Source organism: Oryctolagus cuniculus, chromosome 2 (assembly GCF_051225735.1).
Source record: "Oryctolagus cuniculus isolate XC-2025 breed Fujian yellow rabbit chromosome 2, ASM5122573v1, whole genome shotgun sequence".
In the NCBI taxonomy this organism is placed as follows: Eukaryota; Metazoa; Chordata; class Mammalia; order Lagomorpha; family Leporidae; genus Oryctolagus; species Oryctolagus cuniculus.
Window position 1 is genome coordinate 204,347,993 of NC_142868.1, and position 17,995 is coordinate 204,365,987.

General features: G+C 60.8%; 1 protein-coding gene across 6 annotated transcripts in view; it reads left to right on the forward strand.

Moving 5' to 3' along the window:
- Positions 1 to 17,995, forward strand: part of PXDN (peroxidasin) — a 74,391-nt gene that overhangs the window by 38,914 nt on the left and 17,482 nt on the right. For all 6 annotated transcript variants that reach the window (XM_089327883.1, XM_089327884.1, XM_070069761.2 and 3 more), the window contains 10 exons: positions 1,297 to 1,368; positions 1,622 to 1,693; positions 3,340 to 3,509; positions 4,800 to 4,917; positions 5,964 to 6,133; positions 11,756 to 12,028; positions 14,465 to 14,581; positions 15,085 to 15,243; positions 16,192 to 16,304; positions 17,340 to 17,496. In XM_089327883.1, coding sequence (XP_089184009.1) covers positions 1,683 to 1,693; positions 3,340 to 3,509; positions 4,800 to 4,917; positions 5,964 to 6,133; positions 11,756 to 12,028; positions 14,465 to 14,581; positions 15,085 to 15,243; positions 16,192 to 16,304; positions 17,340 to 17,496 — 1,288 coding nt within the window. In that variant the 5' untranslated portion in view covers positions 1,297 to 1,368; positions 1,622 to 1,682. The remainder of the gene's footprint in view (positions 1 to 1,296; positions 1,369 to 1,621; positions 1,694 to 3,339; positions 3,510 to 4,799; positions 4,918 to 5,963; positions 6,134 to 11,755; positions 12,029 to 14,464; positions 14,582 to 15,084; positions 15,244 to 16,191; positions 16,305 to 17,339; positions 17,497 to 17,995) is intronic.

The following is a 17,995-nucleotide window of genomic DNA, read 5'->3' on the forward strand; positions in this document are numbered from 1 at the left end:
CGTGCATTCACTATGACCTCACTTACTGGGACACCGCCAGCTCTCTCTGGGAGGAGACACCCGGGGTGCCTGGAGTCCTGCACGGCTGGGTCAGGGGCAGGGATCAAGACCAACCCCTGTGCGTTGGGCCTTGCACACCCCAGGTGTCCTGCCAGGACAGGGCCTGGGTCACCCTCCCCATGAAGCCCGGGACGCATCCCCTGGCTGGCTGGACAGGAACGGGCTTGGCCTACCAGCTTGGCTGTGTCTCGGTTCTGAGCCCCACGCTGCCCGGTACAGAGTGGGGGCCTGTGATGGGGACTGGACATCTCAGCCTGCCTCCATCTGCCTTAGGAGCCAGTGTCACATGCTCCCCTGGGACCACCACTGAGGGCAGGTGGCACAGCCCTGCCCGTGGTGAGCAGGGCCCTGACACAGGTCCCCGGGGAAGGGGCCTCACGGGCTCGGGGCTCCCCTCCCCCCGCCATGCTGGTTCTGCCCAGGGAGTGGACATGCGGTGACCGTGTTGGGTTTGTGAGTTTCACCTGAAAGCACTGAGCTTTGCTGCTGTTCCTCGTGTGGCCCGCGGCACCTCGGTGAGAACCACACTCTGTGTGCAGCCGAGCCCCTCCCTGCTCCCTGGGCCAGGGGCTGCCCCACGGGGCCCTGGGCTGAGGCCGCCTCGTGCTGCCCAGGAAAACCTGAGTGTGCAGGACGAGAGGACGTTGCTTGTTCCCAGTTTGTGTGTGGGACAGGAGGCAGTGGCTCAGACGAGGCGGTGTGGCCCTGGCTCCCGTGTTGGGGATGTTGGGGGCGCACACTGTCCTCCCCAGCGTGTCCCCTGTCCCCGTCCCTGTGCTGGCCCTGCTGGGTCCTGCGGGGGCTGGGGTTTCTGTACAGATGCTGCTGATAGGATGTGGCTGTGTGTGGTTTGGTCAGATTTGGGGGTGATACGGGGTGGGCTCCCACTGTGCCCACCCAGGCCACGTGGGTAGAATGTGTGGCTGGGACTCCCGCTGTGCCCACCCAGGCCACGTGGACAGAACGTGTGGCTGGGACTCCCGCTGTGCCCACCCAGGCCACGTGGACAGAACGTGTGGCTGGGACTCCTGCTGTGCCCACCCAGGCCACGCGACAGAATGCGTGGCTGGCCCCTGTCCCGAGTCTCCCAGTTTCAGCTTTCTCTTGTGTGCCATGCGCTGTGGACACGTAGGGATTCCTCGGTGACACATGCACTTGAAATGGTCTGGACCCCAAGAGGCGGGTCTGCGGCAGCGGGTTGTTGCAGTCCTGTGCGTTCTGCTTCCAACCCGACAGATACCTGCACTTCAACCAGATAGAGACGCTGGACCCGGAGGCCTTCCAGCACCTGCCGAAGCTCGAGAGGCTGTAAGTGGGCCCCGGGGTTGTGCGGCCGGGCCCAGCTGAGGCGAGGCCAAGTCCCGCTCTGAGCAGGGTGGACAGCCCGGGGGCGGGACTGAAGGTTCGACACAGGAAGCGGTGGCCTTGTGGCCCCGCGTGGTGGCGCTCCCGGCCGTCTGCGCCGAGCAGGTGGCACTGCTGAGTTCCAGAGCTGATTGGTCTGCGCTGCTGCTCTTCCCTCGCTTCTGAGACCCGCTCTGCCCGTGGCCTCTGCCAACAGGTTCCTGCACAACAACCGGATCACACACCTGGTTCCCGGGACCTTCAGCGGCCTGGTGTCCATGAAGAGACTGTGAGTGTGGCTCTGCGGAGCCGGGCCCTCGCTGACCCTGGGAGGTGCTTCCTGCAGCCACTCCGGGCCTCCAGGCACACGCGGAGGAAGGGGACGGGCGCCGGGGCCGCATGGGAAACAGATGGCCAGGAGGGTGGCCGGGCTGTCCTTCCAGCATGAGTGGGCGCCTCAGGTGTCCGTAGATTCTCTGAGCCGATTTCCAGTTGCGTGGGAAGCACCTGTGTGCTGTGTTCTGTCCCGTGTGGGCCACACGTGGTCAGACAGGCCTGCCGTTTCTTGTCACGCGATAAGGCTGCAGGCCTGAGGGGGGTGCTGGCCTCTCTGGCCACGCCCCTGTCCCCGGGTGTCTGCAGCCCGGTGCTCTCAGCCACGTGGCTGTGTGTCCCCTGAGGAGCAGGCCCCAGACCCAAGTGGCCGCTGGTTAGTTTTGCTCCTCAGTGAGGCTCCGTGAGGGCCGAAGCTTTTCTTTAGGGTACAGAAATCTGTCACCACCTCTATTGGATAGGTAGGGGCGAGGCAGGCTGTGGAAATGCCAGTGAAGGCTTCAGAAATGCCCGGACGGCTCGGGGCCGAAGGGTGGGTTACCCTGGCAACCATGCTGGCCCGCCTGGCCTCCCGGACAGCACAGGCGTCCTTGTGGGGGAAGCTGGGCCCTTGATGAGCCCGGTCTCCCTTCCCCTGCCTGGAAGCCGGGGGGAGGTCCATGAGGGTTTTGCCAACGCACCCACAGGGCTCCTCCTGCCCTGGCCGCTGTGTCCACAGCTATTGCTAGCCTGGCCTTCCTGGGACCCCAGCCCCAGGCAGCCCCACTCTGGCCTCAGAGCAGAGGGCAGCCGTGCCTCTCCTGCTGATGGTTTGCTGGGTGTGGAAGGACAGCCAGGGCCACCCCTTCTTGTGGGCACCCAGTCCCCCCACTGCCCACGGTCCTGTTACCCTGGTGGGTGCCTTGGCAGGTGGCCGTCCCCTCACAGGTGCAGTACTGCCCCCGGGGAATGGCCACTCTGGCTGGGGGCCTGTTCTATGCCCAGCCCTTCCGAGTTGGTGTCCTGGGGCCAGCACCCGGCTGTGACAGTGCCAGCCCGGGGCCACAGCAGCTCCGTGGCCCTGGCTGAGCCGCTCCCCGGATGTCAGCCCTGCATATCGGCAGAGCACTGTGCCGACCGGTCAGAGGGCGAGTGTCCCTGTCTGGAACTCGTACTCCGCCCGTCTGCTTGGCGCACAAACCGTTGTTCCCCTGGGGAAGGTTCTGCTGCCGCCTGTGGGAGGGGACCTGGGGCTTCCTGGACACTGACCTGCAGCTCCACGGCCATGGTCAGGTCCATGTAGGGGGGTGTGGGGACTGAGCGAGAGAACACAGGAGTCAGACAGGATCCCAAGTCCATGGCGCGTGGGCTGGCTTCATGCTGTTGTCTGCAGGCCTACGGCCCTCAACCCCTCGTCTCGTGCCACTTGGGTCCTTTCTGTCCCTGTGCGTGTCCCTGCCTCATTCCCCCTCAGGCAGGGCAGGTCTCCTGGCACAGGAAACACGCCCCTCCTGGTGCGGGACGCCCAGCTGTCCCCACAGCGAGCCTGTGGATTCGGGGCCCATGGGGGAGGGGCAGTGCCTCATGCGACCCCGTGTCTGACCGGCCGTCGCTTTCCCACAGCCGACTGGACTCCAACGCGCTGCACTGTGACTGTGGGATCCTGTGGCTGGCAGACCTGCTGCGCACCTATGCCCAGTCGGGCAACGCGCAGGCGGCCGCCACCTGCGAGTTCCCCAGACGCATCCAAGGGCGCTCGGTGGCCACCATCACCCCGGAGGAGCTGAACTGTGGTGAGTGGGCCCTGAAGGGAGGGGCCTTCCTCTCTGGGCCTGGCTCCGCCATTTGTCTGTGAGGTGCTGTTCAGGGCCCAGCCCTGTGGTGCAGTGGGGTAGCCAGTTCCACTCCTGGCTGCTGCTCTTCTGACCCAGCTCCTTGCTAATGGCCTGGGAAAGCAGCGGAAGATGACCCAAGCGCTTGGGCCCCTGCTACCCACATGGGAGACCTGGAGGAAGCTCCTGGCTTCGGCCTGGCCCAGCCCTGGCTGTTGTGGACATTTGGGGAGTGACAGTGGGTAGAAGTGCTCTCTCTCTCTCTCTCTCTGACTTTAAAATAGGTAAGTGCTTTAAAAACAAAAACAAAAACAAAAAGCTGTTCCGCACCTGGTGAGAAACGTGGGTTTTTCTTGTCTCTTTGCAAGCATGAGCGCAGTGAGCTGCCCTTGCTCCCGTCCGGAGGCCTGTGCCCAGGGTGGCAGCTGCAGGCCGGGGAGCTCACCTGCGGGGTTGAGGCCGGAGTGGCGTGCTCTGCTTTCTGCACAGGTGCCCCCAAGGGTGCGCAGTTGGCAGTGGCCACCTCCATGGGTGTGTGCATTTTGCTGCATGGATGCAGTCCCTCAGTGTAAAAAGTACCCCAAGAAGACCAAATCACATTGAGTGGCAGGACAGAATATGCCTTATAAATTATTCTGCTTTCTCTCATCTTTTGTTTATTTATTTTGAAGATGCTTCCATATTTGAAAGGCAGAGTGTCAGAGATCTTCCATCTGTGGGTTCACTCTTCAAGTGTTCACAATGTCCAGGCCTGGGCCAGGCCAAAGACAGGAGCCCGGAGCTCCGTCCTGGTCTCCCACGTGGGTGCAGGGCCAGGCGAGCGTGGTGACCAGACAGGAGCTGGGGGCCTGGAGGGAAGTTGCAGGCCCACCCTCGTGCCCACCCAGAGCTGCCAAGGTTCAAGTGCAGGCCTGGGGAGTCATGGGCATTGCTGCTCCCAGGCCTGGGCGAGGGCAACACAGCCCTCCTTGGCAGGTGGGTGGGGGATGGGAGCTGCCCCTGAGGGTGTCGGCGTCCCTGTGTCTTCAGCGCTCTGGGGCATCCTCCTGTGAGAGGCGGGTTCTTCAGGGTCCCTGCATTCGCTTCCTTGAGGGGCGTTGAGGAGAGGCTGTGTGGGAGCCCACATCTGCCGCCTGTGGGCCTCTGGGCCTTGTGCGGAATGTCTGATCTCTCCCAGCGGGGCTGGTCTGGGCTCCCGTGGTCTACACCACCCCACCGTCTCGCACTCACGGGTCTCCTCTGTTGGCGCAGAGCGGCCGCGGATCACGTCAGAGCCCCAGGACGCCGACGTGACCTCGGGCAACACCGTGTACTTCACCTGCCGAGCCGAGGGCAACCCCAAGCCCGAGATCATCTGGCTCCGAAACAAGTGAGTTGGGTCCTGCAGCAGCAGCCCCATGTCACCGAGTCCCCCCGACACCCTGCGGGCTCGACTACCCCCCGGAGAGCCTGCGTCACCCTCCCTGCCTCTCCCAGGTGCAAAGGGCAAGATCACCTGTGCCCCCCGCCTGCCACGCAGCAGCTGAGCAGGGGCGCTGGGCCGTCAGGGCCCCTGAGGGCCGCTGCTGCTGGGGAGGGAGCGGGGGCTATGTCCACACCGCTGCCCTCTGGCAGTGTCCACTCTGCTCTGGCCGGGAGGCTGCAGCGTCTGATCACTGAGGCCGCCCGCGTGCGGGGCCTGCTCTCCTCCGCATCCCAGGAGGGCGGCCGTCCAGAGCTGCAGGTCAGGGCCATGTGGGTGTGTCTTCTGCTTGTAATGACGTGCGATTGCATTTCTGCCTTTCTGTCGTTCACCAGAAACAAAGGAAAATCTTTCCTTTAATGTTTCACATTTATTCTTTTTCATTTGTTGAGTCAGTGACAGAAATAGCAATAAGGAGGGAAGGAGGAGCAAGACAGACAGACAGACAGACCCCATCTGCTGATGGACCCTCCAGACACCACACAGCCGGGACGGGCCGGCCCACAGGCGGAGGCAGGAACCCCATCCGGGTCTCCCGCGTGGGAGGCGGGGCCCCCAGTGCTTGAGCCAAGTCGCCTGCCTCCCAGGTGCGTTAGCAGGGAGCCGGTTCAGAAGGCGGAGGCAGGCCGAGGTCCCCGGCACCCCCAGCAGCTGCTTACCCTGCTGCACCCCAGCCCTGCCCTGAAGTTTTTTATTTTTTATTTTCTTCCCTTTGGAAGTCAGTAGCTCTTGAGAACTGAGATTGAGCATGTGAAAAATGAATGTAAATGGGAGAGTCACGCAGGGGTTCAGACTCACGGGGGCCTTCTCCGGAGTCGCCGCGTGGGTCGGGCGGCCGACAAGGGAGGTGCTTCTGGGAGGCAGGTGCCCTGCTGTCTCCGGGTGCCACAGGCCCCCACCACGCTGGGGACAACGTGGCATTCCCTCGTGCCTCTAACCTTGTGTCTCCGTAGTAACGAGCTGAGCATGAAGACAGATTCCCGCTTAAACCTGTTGGACGACGGCACCCTGATGATCCAGAACACCCAGGAGACCGACCAGGGCGTCTACCAGTGCATGGCCAAGAATGTGGCCGGGGAGGTGAAGACGCAGGAGGTGACCCTCAGGTACTTTGGGTCTCCAGGTACGTGGAGGGCATCTGGCTCGGGCACCCCTCGCCGTCCGCTTCCTCCTCCCCTTGCACCCAGCTGGCTGGACCGGGGCCTGCACCGCAGCCCCAGGCGCTCCCGTCCCAGGCTCTGCCAAGGAGGCCGCACTAGGCCCAGGTGCTGTCGGGGCCTTGCTCACCCTGCGTGGACACCTCAGGCAGGGATGGCCCAGAGACCAGGACCGCGCGGCCTCTCTTTTGCCTTTGGTTCTCTAAAAGAAGGTGGAAGCCTGGTGCTGCGTGGAACAGCCCTATCCAGAATACTGACGCCTCATTACAAATTTCAGCGCAAAGCCAGAGCCAAGGGCACACAGCATGCTCTCCAGCCCAGGGTCACGAGCTCCTTCCTCCTCAGTGTGTTAACCCAGGGTCTGGCCAGGGCAGGAACCAGGGCCTGGGAGAAGTCCCGGGAGTCTCACTCCAGGGAGAGCAGCCTTGACCCCAAGACCCCCCGGGTCCCTGTGACCTGGGGTCCCCTCCTTCCCCCAGGTCCCCATGCCCTCCTGGGGTCCCCCTCCTTCCTCCAGGTCCCCATGCCCTCCTGGGGTCCCCCTCCTTCCCCCAGGTCCCCATGCCCTCCTGGGGTCCCCTCCCTCCTCCAGGTCCCAGTGCCCTGGTGTCCCCTTCTTCCCCCAGGTCCCCATGACCTCCTGGGGTCCCCCCCTTCCTCCAGGTCCACATGCCCTCCTGGGGTCCCCTCCTTCCCCCAGGTCCCTGTGCCCTGGGGTCCCCCTCCTCCCAGCCCCTGTGGGGTTTGCAGACTCCGCGTGCTCCCCAGGCCAGTCTGCAGCCTCCTCTGTGTCTGGCCTCACAGGTCCCTCCAGGGTCAGTGTTGCCCTGGCATTTGATGTCAGGCCGTCGTAAACGCCACCCGACAGCTTGTGGGTGGTTTTGCGTGACTTCTCTGGGTTCTCTGCACCCTGTAAACTGGGCTGGTGCGTGCATACCTGCTGCCTCCCTGCGTGGACACAGTGTGTCTGCAATGGACGAGAAGTCCTAGCTGCCGACGCTCAGCTCAGAGAAAACCCCAGGGAGCAAATGCTGTGGCCAGGGCGCAGGCCTTGAACACCATCCCTTTAGCCCGAGGCGCTGAGCCCGAGCCCCCGGGGACCACACCGAGGCGCTTGAGAGGTGCTCCAGAGGTGCTCCGGACGGGGTGTGCGGGGAGCAGGCGTGAGGTGGTCGGCAGGGATGCTGGAGCTGCAGAGTCGCTGTGTTTGCAGGTGCAGCGACTCCTGGACAGGAGCGGCCCGCCCTCCGTGGCCTGAGCGTCCTGCGCGTACTTCCGCTGTCAATTCCTGCTCCTTTCTCAGGAGTGACAGCCTGAGCTCCTGTGGGGGGTGTGCTGCTGCAGCCCTGGGACACACAGGACGCGCGTGCCACCTTGTGCCCTGGGACTGTGGGGGCGGCAGGCGGCCCAGATGCCACCCTGCGGGGTGACCCCTCCCCGACCCCCGACAGGCCGCCCTGGCCCCGCCGCATGTTCTGTCTCTGTGTTAGCCGCGGGTTTTACAGTTTTAGTGGCAGTCTTAGAAGAATAGCATCTGATGACACGTGATGATCAAGTCTCAGTGTCCGAGTTTTCTCTTTTTTTTTTTTTTTTTTTTTTTTGACAGGCAGAGTGGACAGTGAGAGAGACAGACAGAGAGAAAGGTCTTCCTTTGCAGTTGGTTCACGCTCCAATGGCCGCCGCGGCCAGCGCGCTGCGGCCGGTGCACTGCGCTGATCTGATGGCAGGAGCCAGGTGCTTCTCCTGGTCTCCCATGGGGTGCAGGGCCCAAGCACTTGGGCCATCCTCCACTGCACTCCCTGGCCACAGCAGAGAGCTGGCCTGGAAGAGGGGCAACCGGGACAGAATCCGGCGCCCCCACCGGGACTAGAACCCAGTGTGCCGGCGCCGCAAGGTGGAGGATTAGCCTGGTGAGCCGCGGCACCGGCCAGTGTCCGAGTTTTCATGGGAACGTGGCCGCACGCAGCACTCGCACGCTGTCTCCGCGCTCGTTCAGCACCACACAGAGCTCAGGAGCAGCGTTGAGGACTGTGTGGCCGAAGCCCTCGGCGGCGGTGCAGCTCCTGTGCAGAGCGCACTGCCCTGCGGTGGTGACAGCAGGGGCCTGTGGGCCTCCACAGGCTCCATGTCCCGGAAGTGGCGCTGTCGGGCTGGAGCGCTGTTCTCTATCAGGGCGGATACACCGTGACCCCTGACAGGTTCCAAGAGGGTGACTGTCTGTATTCTGCCACCTCCACACCAGCTATGGAAGTGAACTGTTTCCTTGTCACAGACACTTGATTACCACAACATTAACACAGACAAAAACTTAGGAACTCCCCCTCTTGTTTCTCTCACCCACCTAATGCCCAGCCCAGTGCACTACCCAGAGTACTCTTGGTGGTTTATTCTCCGTCTTTCTACAAAAGCGAGCACGTGTAAGGCTCATCTCAGAAAGCTTCCCGCTCCGTTGTGTCCACACGTGACGAGCTGTGTGACTTTTCCTTTGCGCAGCCGTGTAGAATTCCGTGCCTCGGTGCACCGTGATTTACCAAGCCGGCGTGGGGAGTGCGTGTGCATTTTTCCAGATCTCTTGTCATCACCGGTCCCTATCCTTTATCCATAGCACTTTGGGCCCTGCGCTGGCAGATGCAGAGGCATGGCAGTTTGTTTAGGATGACGGAGCATAGTTCAGAACCAGCTGCTGCTGCTGACGGAGCCACTGCACAGCACGCGGTGTGACAGTCTCCACAGATGGGGCAGACCAAGGCCAGCGGCTCCTTCATGGGAGAGGGACCAGGTTCTGCAAGCAATTAAGTTACAAAATAATGCCGACTTTTGGAGCTTTCTTGGTTCTAGGATTTGCGTATATGTCATGTTATATAAACATGTCAGTAGGTTACAGTCCTACCAGGATCGTTCTTGGGTAAGAGGTGCCCAGACCTTGGGTTTTGATCCAAGTGGTTGTGTGTCTGAAGGTGTCCCATGTCAGTGTGTGCCTCCACAGTGTGTCTACGTGTTCCGTGTCAGCATGCACAGTGAGTCCACGTGTTCTGCGTCACTGTGTAGAGAGTTCATGTGTTCCCTGTCAATGTGTAGTGAGAGTCCACGTGATCTGTGTCAGTGTGTAGCTAGAGTTCACATGTTCCATGTCAGTGTGTAATGAGAGTCCATGTGTTCCTTGTCAGCGTGTACAGTGAGAGTCCACGTGGTCCATGTCACTGTGTAGTGAGAATCCATATGGTCCGTGTCAGCATGTAGTGAGAGTCCACGTGATCTGTGTCAGTGTGTAGCTAGAGTTCACATGTTCCATGTCAGTGTGTAATGAGAGTCCATGTGTTCCTTGTCAGCGTGTACAGTGAGAGTCCATGTGGTCCATGTCACTGTGTAGTGAGAATCCATATGGTCCGTGTCAGCATGTAGTGAGAGTCCATGTGGTCTGTGTCAGTGTGTAATGAGAGTTCACGTGTTCCCTGTCAGTGTGTAGTGAGAGTCCATGTGGTCCATGTCACTGTGTAGTAAGAGTTCACATGTTCCATGTCTGCGTAGTGAGAGTTCATGTGTTCCATGTCAGTGTGTACAGAGAGAGTCCATGTGGTCCATGTCAGCATGTAGTGAGAGTCCACATGTTCTATGTCAGTGTGTAGCTTGAGTTCACATGTTCCATGTCAGTGTGTAGTGAGAGTCCACGTGTTCTGTGTCAGTGTATACAAGTGAGAGTCCACGTGGTCCTTGTCAGTGTGTAGTGAGAGTCCACGTCTTCCATGTTGGTGTTTAGTGAGAATCCACGTGGTCCATGCCAGCGTGTAGTGAGGGTCCACATGTTCTGTGTCAGTGTGTAGCTAGAGTTCACATGTTCCATGTCAGCATGTACAGTGTGTAATGAGAGTCCATGTGTTCCTTGTCAGCGTGTACAGTGAGAGTCCACGTGGTCCATGTCACTGTGTAGTGAGTATTCATGTGGTCCATGTCAGTGTGCAATGAGAACTACATGTTCTGTGTCAGTGTATAGTGAGAACCACGTGTTCCGTGTCCGTGTGTAGTGAGAACCACGTGTTCTGTGTCCTTGTATAGTGAGAGTCCACGTGTTCCATGTCAGTGTGTACTGAGTCCACGTGTTCCGTGTCAGTGTGTAGTAAGAGTCCACGTGTTCCATGTCGGTGTGCAGTGAGAGTCCACATGTTCCGTGTCAGTGTGCAGTGAGAACCACATGGTCCGTGTCGGTGTGTAGTGAGAGTTCCCGTGTTCCATGTCAGTGTATAGTGAGAACCACGTGGTCCGTGTCAGTGTGTAGTGAGAACCACGTGTCCCATGTCAGTGTGTAGTGAGAACCACGTGTTCTGTGTCCTTGTATAGTGAGAGTCCACGTGTTCCATGTCAGTGTGTACTGAGTCCACGTGTTCCGTGTCAGTGTGTAGTAAGAGTCCACGTGTTCCATGTCGGTGTGCAGTGAGAGTCCACATGTTCCGTGTCAGTGTGCAGTGAGAACCACATGGTCCGTGTCGGTGTGTAGTGAGAGTTCCCGTGTTCCATGTCAGTGTATAGTGAGAACCACGTGGTCCGTGTCAGTGTGTAGTGAGAACCACGTGTCCCATGTCAGTGTGTAGTGAGAACCACGTGTTCTGTGTCAGCATGCAGTGAGAGTCCACGTGGTCTGTGTCAGTGTGCAGTGAGAACCATGTGTTCTGTGTCACTGTGTAGTGAGTTCATGTGTTCCCTGTCAATGTGTAGTGAGAGTCCACGTGATCTGTGTCAGTGTGTAGCTAGAGTTCACATGTTCCATGTCAGTGTGTAATGAGAGTCCATGTGTTCCTTGTCAGCGTGTACAGTGAGAGTCCACGTGGTCCATGTCACTGTGTAGTGAGAATTCACGTGGTCCATGTCAGTGTGCAGTGAGAACTACATATTCCATATCAGTGTATAGTGAGAACCACGTGTTCCGTGTCTGTGTGTAGTGAGAACTACGTGTTCCATGTCAGTGTGTACGGTGAGAACCACGTGTTCCGTGTCCATGTGTAGTGAGAACCACGTGTTCTGTGTCTGTGTATAGTGAGAGTCCACGTGTTCTGTGTCAGTGTGTAGTGAGAGTCCACGTGTTCCGTGTCGGTGTGTAGTGAGAGTTCCCGTGTTCCATGTCAGTGTATAGTGAGAACCACGTGATCCGTGTCAGTGTGTAGTGAGAGTTCCCGTGTTCCGTGTCAGTATGCAGTGAGAGTTCCCATGTTCTGTGTTGGTGTGCAGTGAGGACCACGTGTCCCGTGTCAGTGTGCAGTGAGGACCACGTGTCCCATGTCAGTGTGTGCTCTCTGTAGTTGTCTCCACCCCTCCTCTATGTGACTGTCTCCACAGAAACCCTCCCCTGAAGTGCATTAGTAAGTGGGTTTTTTCTGGATTGTGTTGAAGAATATTATCTCAGTGTAGTCGACTGGCCTTGGGCCACAGACCTTTTCACTGTCCATACATTTTATTAGAAATAAGGAAAGTGTGTGATTCGTTTTTTCCATTTATTTTGGAGGAAAACAGAATGAGTAGCCTGACCATAGGAAAAAAAAAAATCGAGCAAAAATTTAAGGTGGAAGAAATTAATTGAGGATTTCTGTCTGTGACAGCTCGACCCACTTTTGTAATCCAGCCACAGAACACGGAGGTGCTGGTGGGCGAGAGCGTCACCCTGGAGTGCAGCGCCACGGGCCACCCTCCGCCCAGGATCACCTGGACCCGCGGGGACCACACGCCCCTGCCCGCCGACCCGCGGGTGAACATCACGCCCTCCGGCGGGCTCTACATACAGAACGTGGTGCAGGCGGACAGCGGGGAGTACGCCTGCTTTGCGTCCAGCGGAGCTGAGAGCATCCAGGCCACCGCCTTCATCATCGTCCAGGGTAGGTCCGCGAGCCACGGGGGCCTGGGGCACCGCACCCGGGGGCCCCTCGAGCTCCACCCACCGCAGTTTCCTGCTTCCTCGCCGTGCTTTTACCCACGACCCTCAGCACTGCGCGGCCGAGTTCCGACGATGTGGCCATCGGCTCGTGTCCTGCACAGAAGGGTGTTGTGGCTGGCTGCCTGCCGTGTCGAGCATGTGCAGACACACACAGGGCCGGCCCGACACCCGCAGATCTGGGGTGCTGCTTCCTGAAGCCCCCGTTTTTGCACACGGGGTCCTGCGAGTGCCTTTGGTGTTGAGGCTTTTGCCGGTTATCTTCAGATTGCCATAGAACGGCATGGCTGGTTTCTACCACGCCTCCCCCGCCCTCCCTGCCCGCCCCCGTGCCCTGTCTGCTCTCGGGCATCTGGCTCCCAAGCTGTCTCCGCATACCCACATTGGTGGTTTTGATTTGGGGGCGTGGTTTTTGTGCAAATGGCCTCATCCTGGAAGTCAAGTCACGTAACTAACTCCCCCCCCACCCCCTTCACCACCGCACTCCCCTGCGCAGCTGCGCCAGCTGACATTTCTGTCCGCGTGCAGACGCTAATTGAGGTTGAGAGATGAGATCAGCCTCCCAGCGGGCGGGAGGGCTGGGGGCTGTGCACTCACAAATGTCAGCCACATCTTCCACCCTGGGGCTGGCAGGGCTGGGGACAGCCCTGCCACGTGTGCCCCCATCTGCTGCGCCGCAGGGGCGCTCCCTTTGAAAACCCCTCAGTGTCTGCCCACCCTCCCCTGCTGGCAGGTACAGCACCGGGCAGTAGAGGGTCCAGGACTAGGCGCTTTGCCTTTCAAATAAATAAATAAATAATTTAAAAGCAGAGTTAGAGAGATCTCAATCTCCCACCCGCTGGTTCACTCCCCAGATGGCCACCGTAACAGGGACGGGGCCAGGCCAAAGCCAGGCGTCAGGAGCTTCACGTGCATACCCCATGCGGGTAGCAGGGGCCCAAGCACTCGGGCCATCATTTGTTGCTTCTCAGGGGCAGTAGCAGGGAGCTGGCTGGAAATGGAGCGCCTGGGACTCAAACCAGCAACCGCATGGGGTCCTGGCACTGCAGGCAGCGGCTTCACCCACTGCGGGATAGTGCTGGCCCCAGTGCTCGGCATTTTCACCCAATGCTGCCTTTTTAAAAACTGTTTATTATTTATATCTACTTGGAAGACACTGGTATTCCTGGTTCATTTTCCAAAGGCACACAGTAGCCAGGATGGGTCCAGGCTGCAGCCAGGAGCACCATGGGGACTCCCAAGAGGGTAGCAGGAGTCCAGGCACACGGGCACCACCTCCTGCCTCCCTGCCAGCAAGCTGCGTGGAAGTGGAGGTGCCAGGCCTCAGCCGGGCACTGTGAGATGGGACGCCGGCAGCCCCAGCTGTGGCCTCCTGCTGTGCACAGTGCCTGCCCGGTGCTGTCTTGCACATGCTGTGTCTGGTGCTAAGGATGCTCACAGAGAATGTTGGCCTCAATCCAGAAAAAGTGAGCCGCGGTGGCTGAGACAGCAGAGGAGGTGGAACAGGAACGCATGTTGGGTGTCGGCCCACATGAAGCCGAACACAGTTGCCCCCTGAAGACCTGTGGCACCTTCTGGACTCGTCAAGGAAGTTTCTGGAGGGTCTTCCTGGTAGCTGGCAGGACACCCCCTGGAAGACGGGCACGGGACGCCGTCACCCCGCACATGGGGCCTGTCTCCAGGCTTCCTGGCGGGCAGCCCCCGGTGCTCATCGTCTCTAGAATGGTGCCGTTCAACACAGAGCCAAATCTGATGTGCTCAGTACCCACGGTGTGCCTGCCTCCCGCCTGGAATCCCCCGGGAGCCGCCGGGTCATGCAGAAGGCGGCGCCGATGGTGTGTCGCGGGCAGGGGCTCTGACCGCCCTGCGGCTGCTGTCCCGGATGAGACGCCAGCACGGCTGTTCTCCGAGGCTCACTTTCCTGCAGAAGGAGGCATTTCTCGTATTAATTCACAACGAAATATGAGGATTTTTTTTTTTTACTTTTGGTGAAACCATTTTGCATAAATAAAATAGAAGCAGGTCATTAATAATTTACGGAACTTTTCTCCTGCAGCGGACATTGTAATCGAGATGGGAGGTTGTCACAAGCCCAGAGGCGATCTTTATCCTTCAGAAACATGAAGTGATTGTTCAAGGAAGTGTTTCGGTCCTGCGAGGGCTCCGAAGTCCAGGATGGGATTAGGATACGTTGCACATATACAAACAAGGAAACTCGCATTAGATACTGGGACAGGCCGTGGTGTTATAGAAGGTTGTTCTGCTGTTTTACTTCACGAGTGGAAATAGCAGAAAGTATTGTGCAGTCTGGATCATGTTACGGAACTGATTTTTTAGAGTGGATCAGTAGTGGACGGACGTCTGTGTCCTTGTCCCCCAGCTCTGCCGCAGTTCACCGTGACTCCCGAGGACAGAATCGCCGTCGAGGGGCAGACGGTCGACTTCCAGTGTGAGGCCACGGGCTACCCGCAGCCAGTCATCGCCTGGACCAAGGGAGGTGAGGCGTGGCCCGGGATGGCTCCTGCTGCCAAGAGCTGTGTCGTGGGGCGGAGCGAGAGCCCTGCCTTCTCCCCTCGGTCTCTGTCTTGCCCTCCATCCGCATCTTAGCAAAATCCAGCAGCCTGTGGGACAGGAGTTTCTGGGGACAGTGATGGAAGCCACTGAAACAAGTGGCTTCTACTGTTTCCGGAGTCCCCGTCGGCTTTCCCCCGTGTTCTGGTCTGCCCTGGGCTCCACCTCGCCTCCTGAACCAGGGCCCCATCCCTCCTGCCTCACGGGGACCCCTGAGTGGTCCTGGGGTGGAGGCCTGGCCGTCCCCTGTCCGTGCATTCCCCACGCCCTTGCAGGCGCATGGCCGAGTCTGCTGGGCAGATAGGACCGGCGATGCTGTCCTTGGTGCCCAGAGCCAGGCGCAGAGCAGCCCCAGGAGGCTGTTTGCAGGGTGCCCACCCCCGCCCCAAGTCCTGCCCCGAGCTGCTGACTGACGTGAGCCCCTTGCAGGCAGCCAGCTCTCAGTGGACAGGCGGCACCTGGTGCTGTCGTCGGGGACGCTCCGGATCTCTGGGGTGGCCCTGCACGACCAGGGCCAGTACGAGTGCCAGGCGGTCAACATCATCGGCTCCCAGAAGGTCGTGGCCCACCTGACCGTGCAGCCCAGAGGTACGTGTGGACGTGGCCTTGGCGCATCTGTCGCTGCCCAGGAAACCCGGGGCTGCTGACCTCAGGGAGCCGCCCTTGCCCTCGGAGCCTTGTTCCCAGCGTGGGTGGGCGCCGAGGCCGCCTGTGTCTCTCGACGCCGCTGGAGTTGGGCTCCGTCAGCCAGTTTATTACCCAGTTTTCCTCTAGGGAACTTGTACTTGGGGGCTCTCAGTGCCTTGTACGAGTGGTGGTTTAGGTGGCACGGGGTCTTTGGGCATGGTGCAGCGCCCCTCCCTTACCATGGGCGCGCCCTCTACCCGTCCTCCTGTTGTCCTGGGGGACGTATTCTTGGGCTGTTCCATCCCCTGGACAGACCCCAGCTGCCTCTCATGTCTTGTGACAGAGTCAGGATAAATTTGAGGCTCAGAGGTCATGAATGTTGGCATGACCGTGGGAGCCCCGGTGGTCCCGGCCACCAGAGGAGGTGGGGGCCTGCAGGAGGGACGCTCATTGAGGGCCCCGTGGGGCCGTGTGTGGGGCTGAGAGGACTTCCCACCGGTCTCAGCAGACTGTAGGTGGCCCAGCCTGGCCTGCGTGCCCCGGGTTTTACGGGTGTGTCCGATGCCCGAGCAGGCAGATGGTGCCCCGCCGCAGCCGAGGGTCCCAAAGCCACTGTTCTCTGGGTCTCCTGGAGGCACTGTTCTCTGGGCCTCAGCGAGTCTGCAGCAGGCGTGCTGCCTGCTGGTGTGGGTGGGGGCAGAGGCCTGCCAACAGCCCTGGGCCTGGGGTGGCTCCTTGTGCATCTGCGCTGGCTCGAACCCAGAGTGGGACATGAGGGGCAGGCAGGACCTGTGGGTGCCGCGGTGGGCAGGGCCCGGCCCTAGGTTCTCATCCCCCTGGGGGGGCCCGACCGAGGAGGGCTGACGTGCCGGGGAAGCCTTATCCTGATGGCCCGCATCTGCCCTGCAGTCACGCCCGTGTTCGCCAGCGTTCCCAGTGACCTCACGGTGGAGGTGGGCACCAACGTGCAGCTGCCATGCAGCTCCCAAGGGGAGCCGGAGCCAGCCATCACCTGGAACAAGGTGAGGCGGGCCGGGCCGGGAGCCCCCCTAGGGGCAGGGGCATGGGCAGGGCGCTCCCCCCAGGCAGGGCGCTCCCCCCGGGGCAGGGCAGTGGCATGGGCAGGGCGCTCCCCCCAGGCAGGGCGCTCCCCCCGGGGCAGGGCAGTGGCATGGGCAGGGCGTTCCCCCCAGGGGCAGGGGAGCACACTAGGACCCCCGCCCCGGGGGAAGTTGGAGCTGGCCATCACCTGGAACAAGGTGAGGCAGGCCAGGCCGGGCGCTCACCCTGGGGCAGGGCAGGAGCAGGGGAGCACACTAGGACCCCCGCCCCGGGGGGAAGCCGGAACAGCCATCACCTGGAATAAGGTGAGGCGGGCAGTGCCGGGCGCTCCCCCAGGGGCAGGGGCATGGGCATGGGCAGGGTGTTCCCCCCAGGGGCAGGGCAGGGGCATGGGCAGGGTGTTCCCCCCAGGGGCAGGGCAGGGGCATGGGCAGGGTGTTTCCCCCAGGGGCAGGGGAGCACACTAGGACCCCTGCCCCGGGGGGAAGCCGGAGCCGGCCATCACCTGGAACAAGGTGAGGCGGGCCGGGCAGGGCGCTCCCCCCTGGGCAGGGCAGGGGCAGGGGCAGGGGCACACACTAGGACCCCACCCCGGGCTCTTGCTGCTGTGTGTGTACATACTCCTCTGCCTGGAGCCACAGCCTCTGAGCACAGAGGGGGCGGTTGTGATTCCATACACACGTGTGTAGGTACACACACGCATGTGGACACACACGGGGCAAACAGTGTGTTGACGTGCAGTGTCCTGGGGACACGGAGCTCTCGGGGGGGCCTGGCCGCGGCCCCTTCTCCGTGGCTGCCGTGGACGTCTGTGCTGGGCTCAGAGGCCTGTTCTTTCAGGGATGTTGCCAAGAGCCAGTCTCTGCTGCCCTCCCCCACACCGTGCACAGCCCATGGGAGTCACGTGTGACACCCCCCCGGGTGTGGTCTGAGTGCGGCCTCGGACGCTGGGTGCCCTCCGCCCCACTTTCTCACCGCCGCCGGTTTTCCTCCAGGATGGGGTCCAGGTGACGGAAAGCGGGAAATTTCACATCAGCCCTGAGGGATTCCTGACCATCAACGACGTGGGGACGGCGGACGCCGGCCGCTACGAGTGCGTGGCCCGCAACACCATCGGCCACGCCTCGGTCAGCATGGTGCTCAGCGTGAGCGGTAAGAGGCTGTGCGGGGTGCGTTCTCGCAGCCGCCTGGCTGAGACCGCTGCCCGCTGTGTGTCCCGCACGGGGCGGCGTGTCCCGGAGCGCTGGTGTCTCCGTAGCCTGGGGAAGGAAGTATTGCACTGAGGTCATGGTCTACTGTGTCCAAGCTGTAGAAAGATCAAGGCTGCTGAAGGAAAAAGACCTCACCTTTGGGTTTTCAGGGCGAGTGTCGTAGGTGACCTGGGCAGAGCCGACTCCGCAGTGAAGGGCACAGACCGTTTGGGTGATAAACAGCTCCCGCACGAATGCTAAGTGCAACAGGAATGAGGAGAGGCCCCGAGAAGCGGGCAGCTCCAGGGGCCGAGAAGTTGTAGGGGGTGTGGTGTGCATGGTGTGTGTGGTGCAGTGTGCACGTGGTATGGTGAGTACAGTGGGGGGGGTGTATGTGGTATGTGTGGTGTGCAGTGTGGGTGTAGTATGACTGGTGTTGTGTGGTGTGTGTAGTATGACTG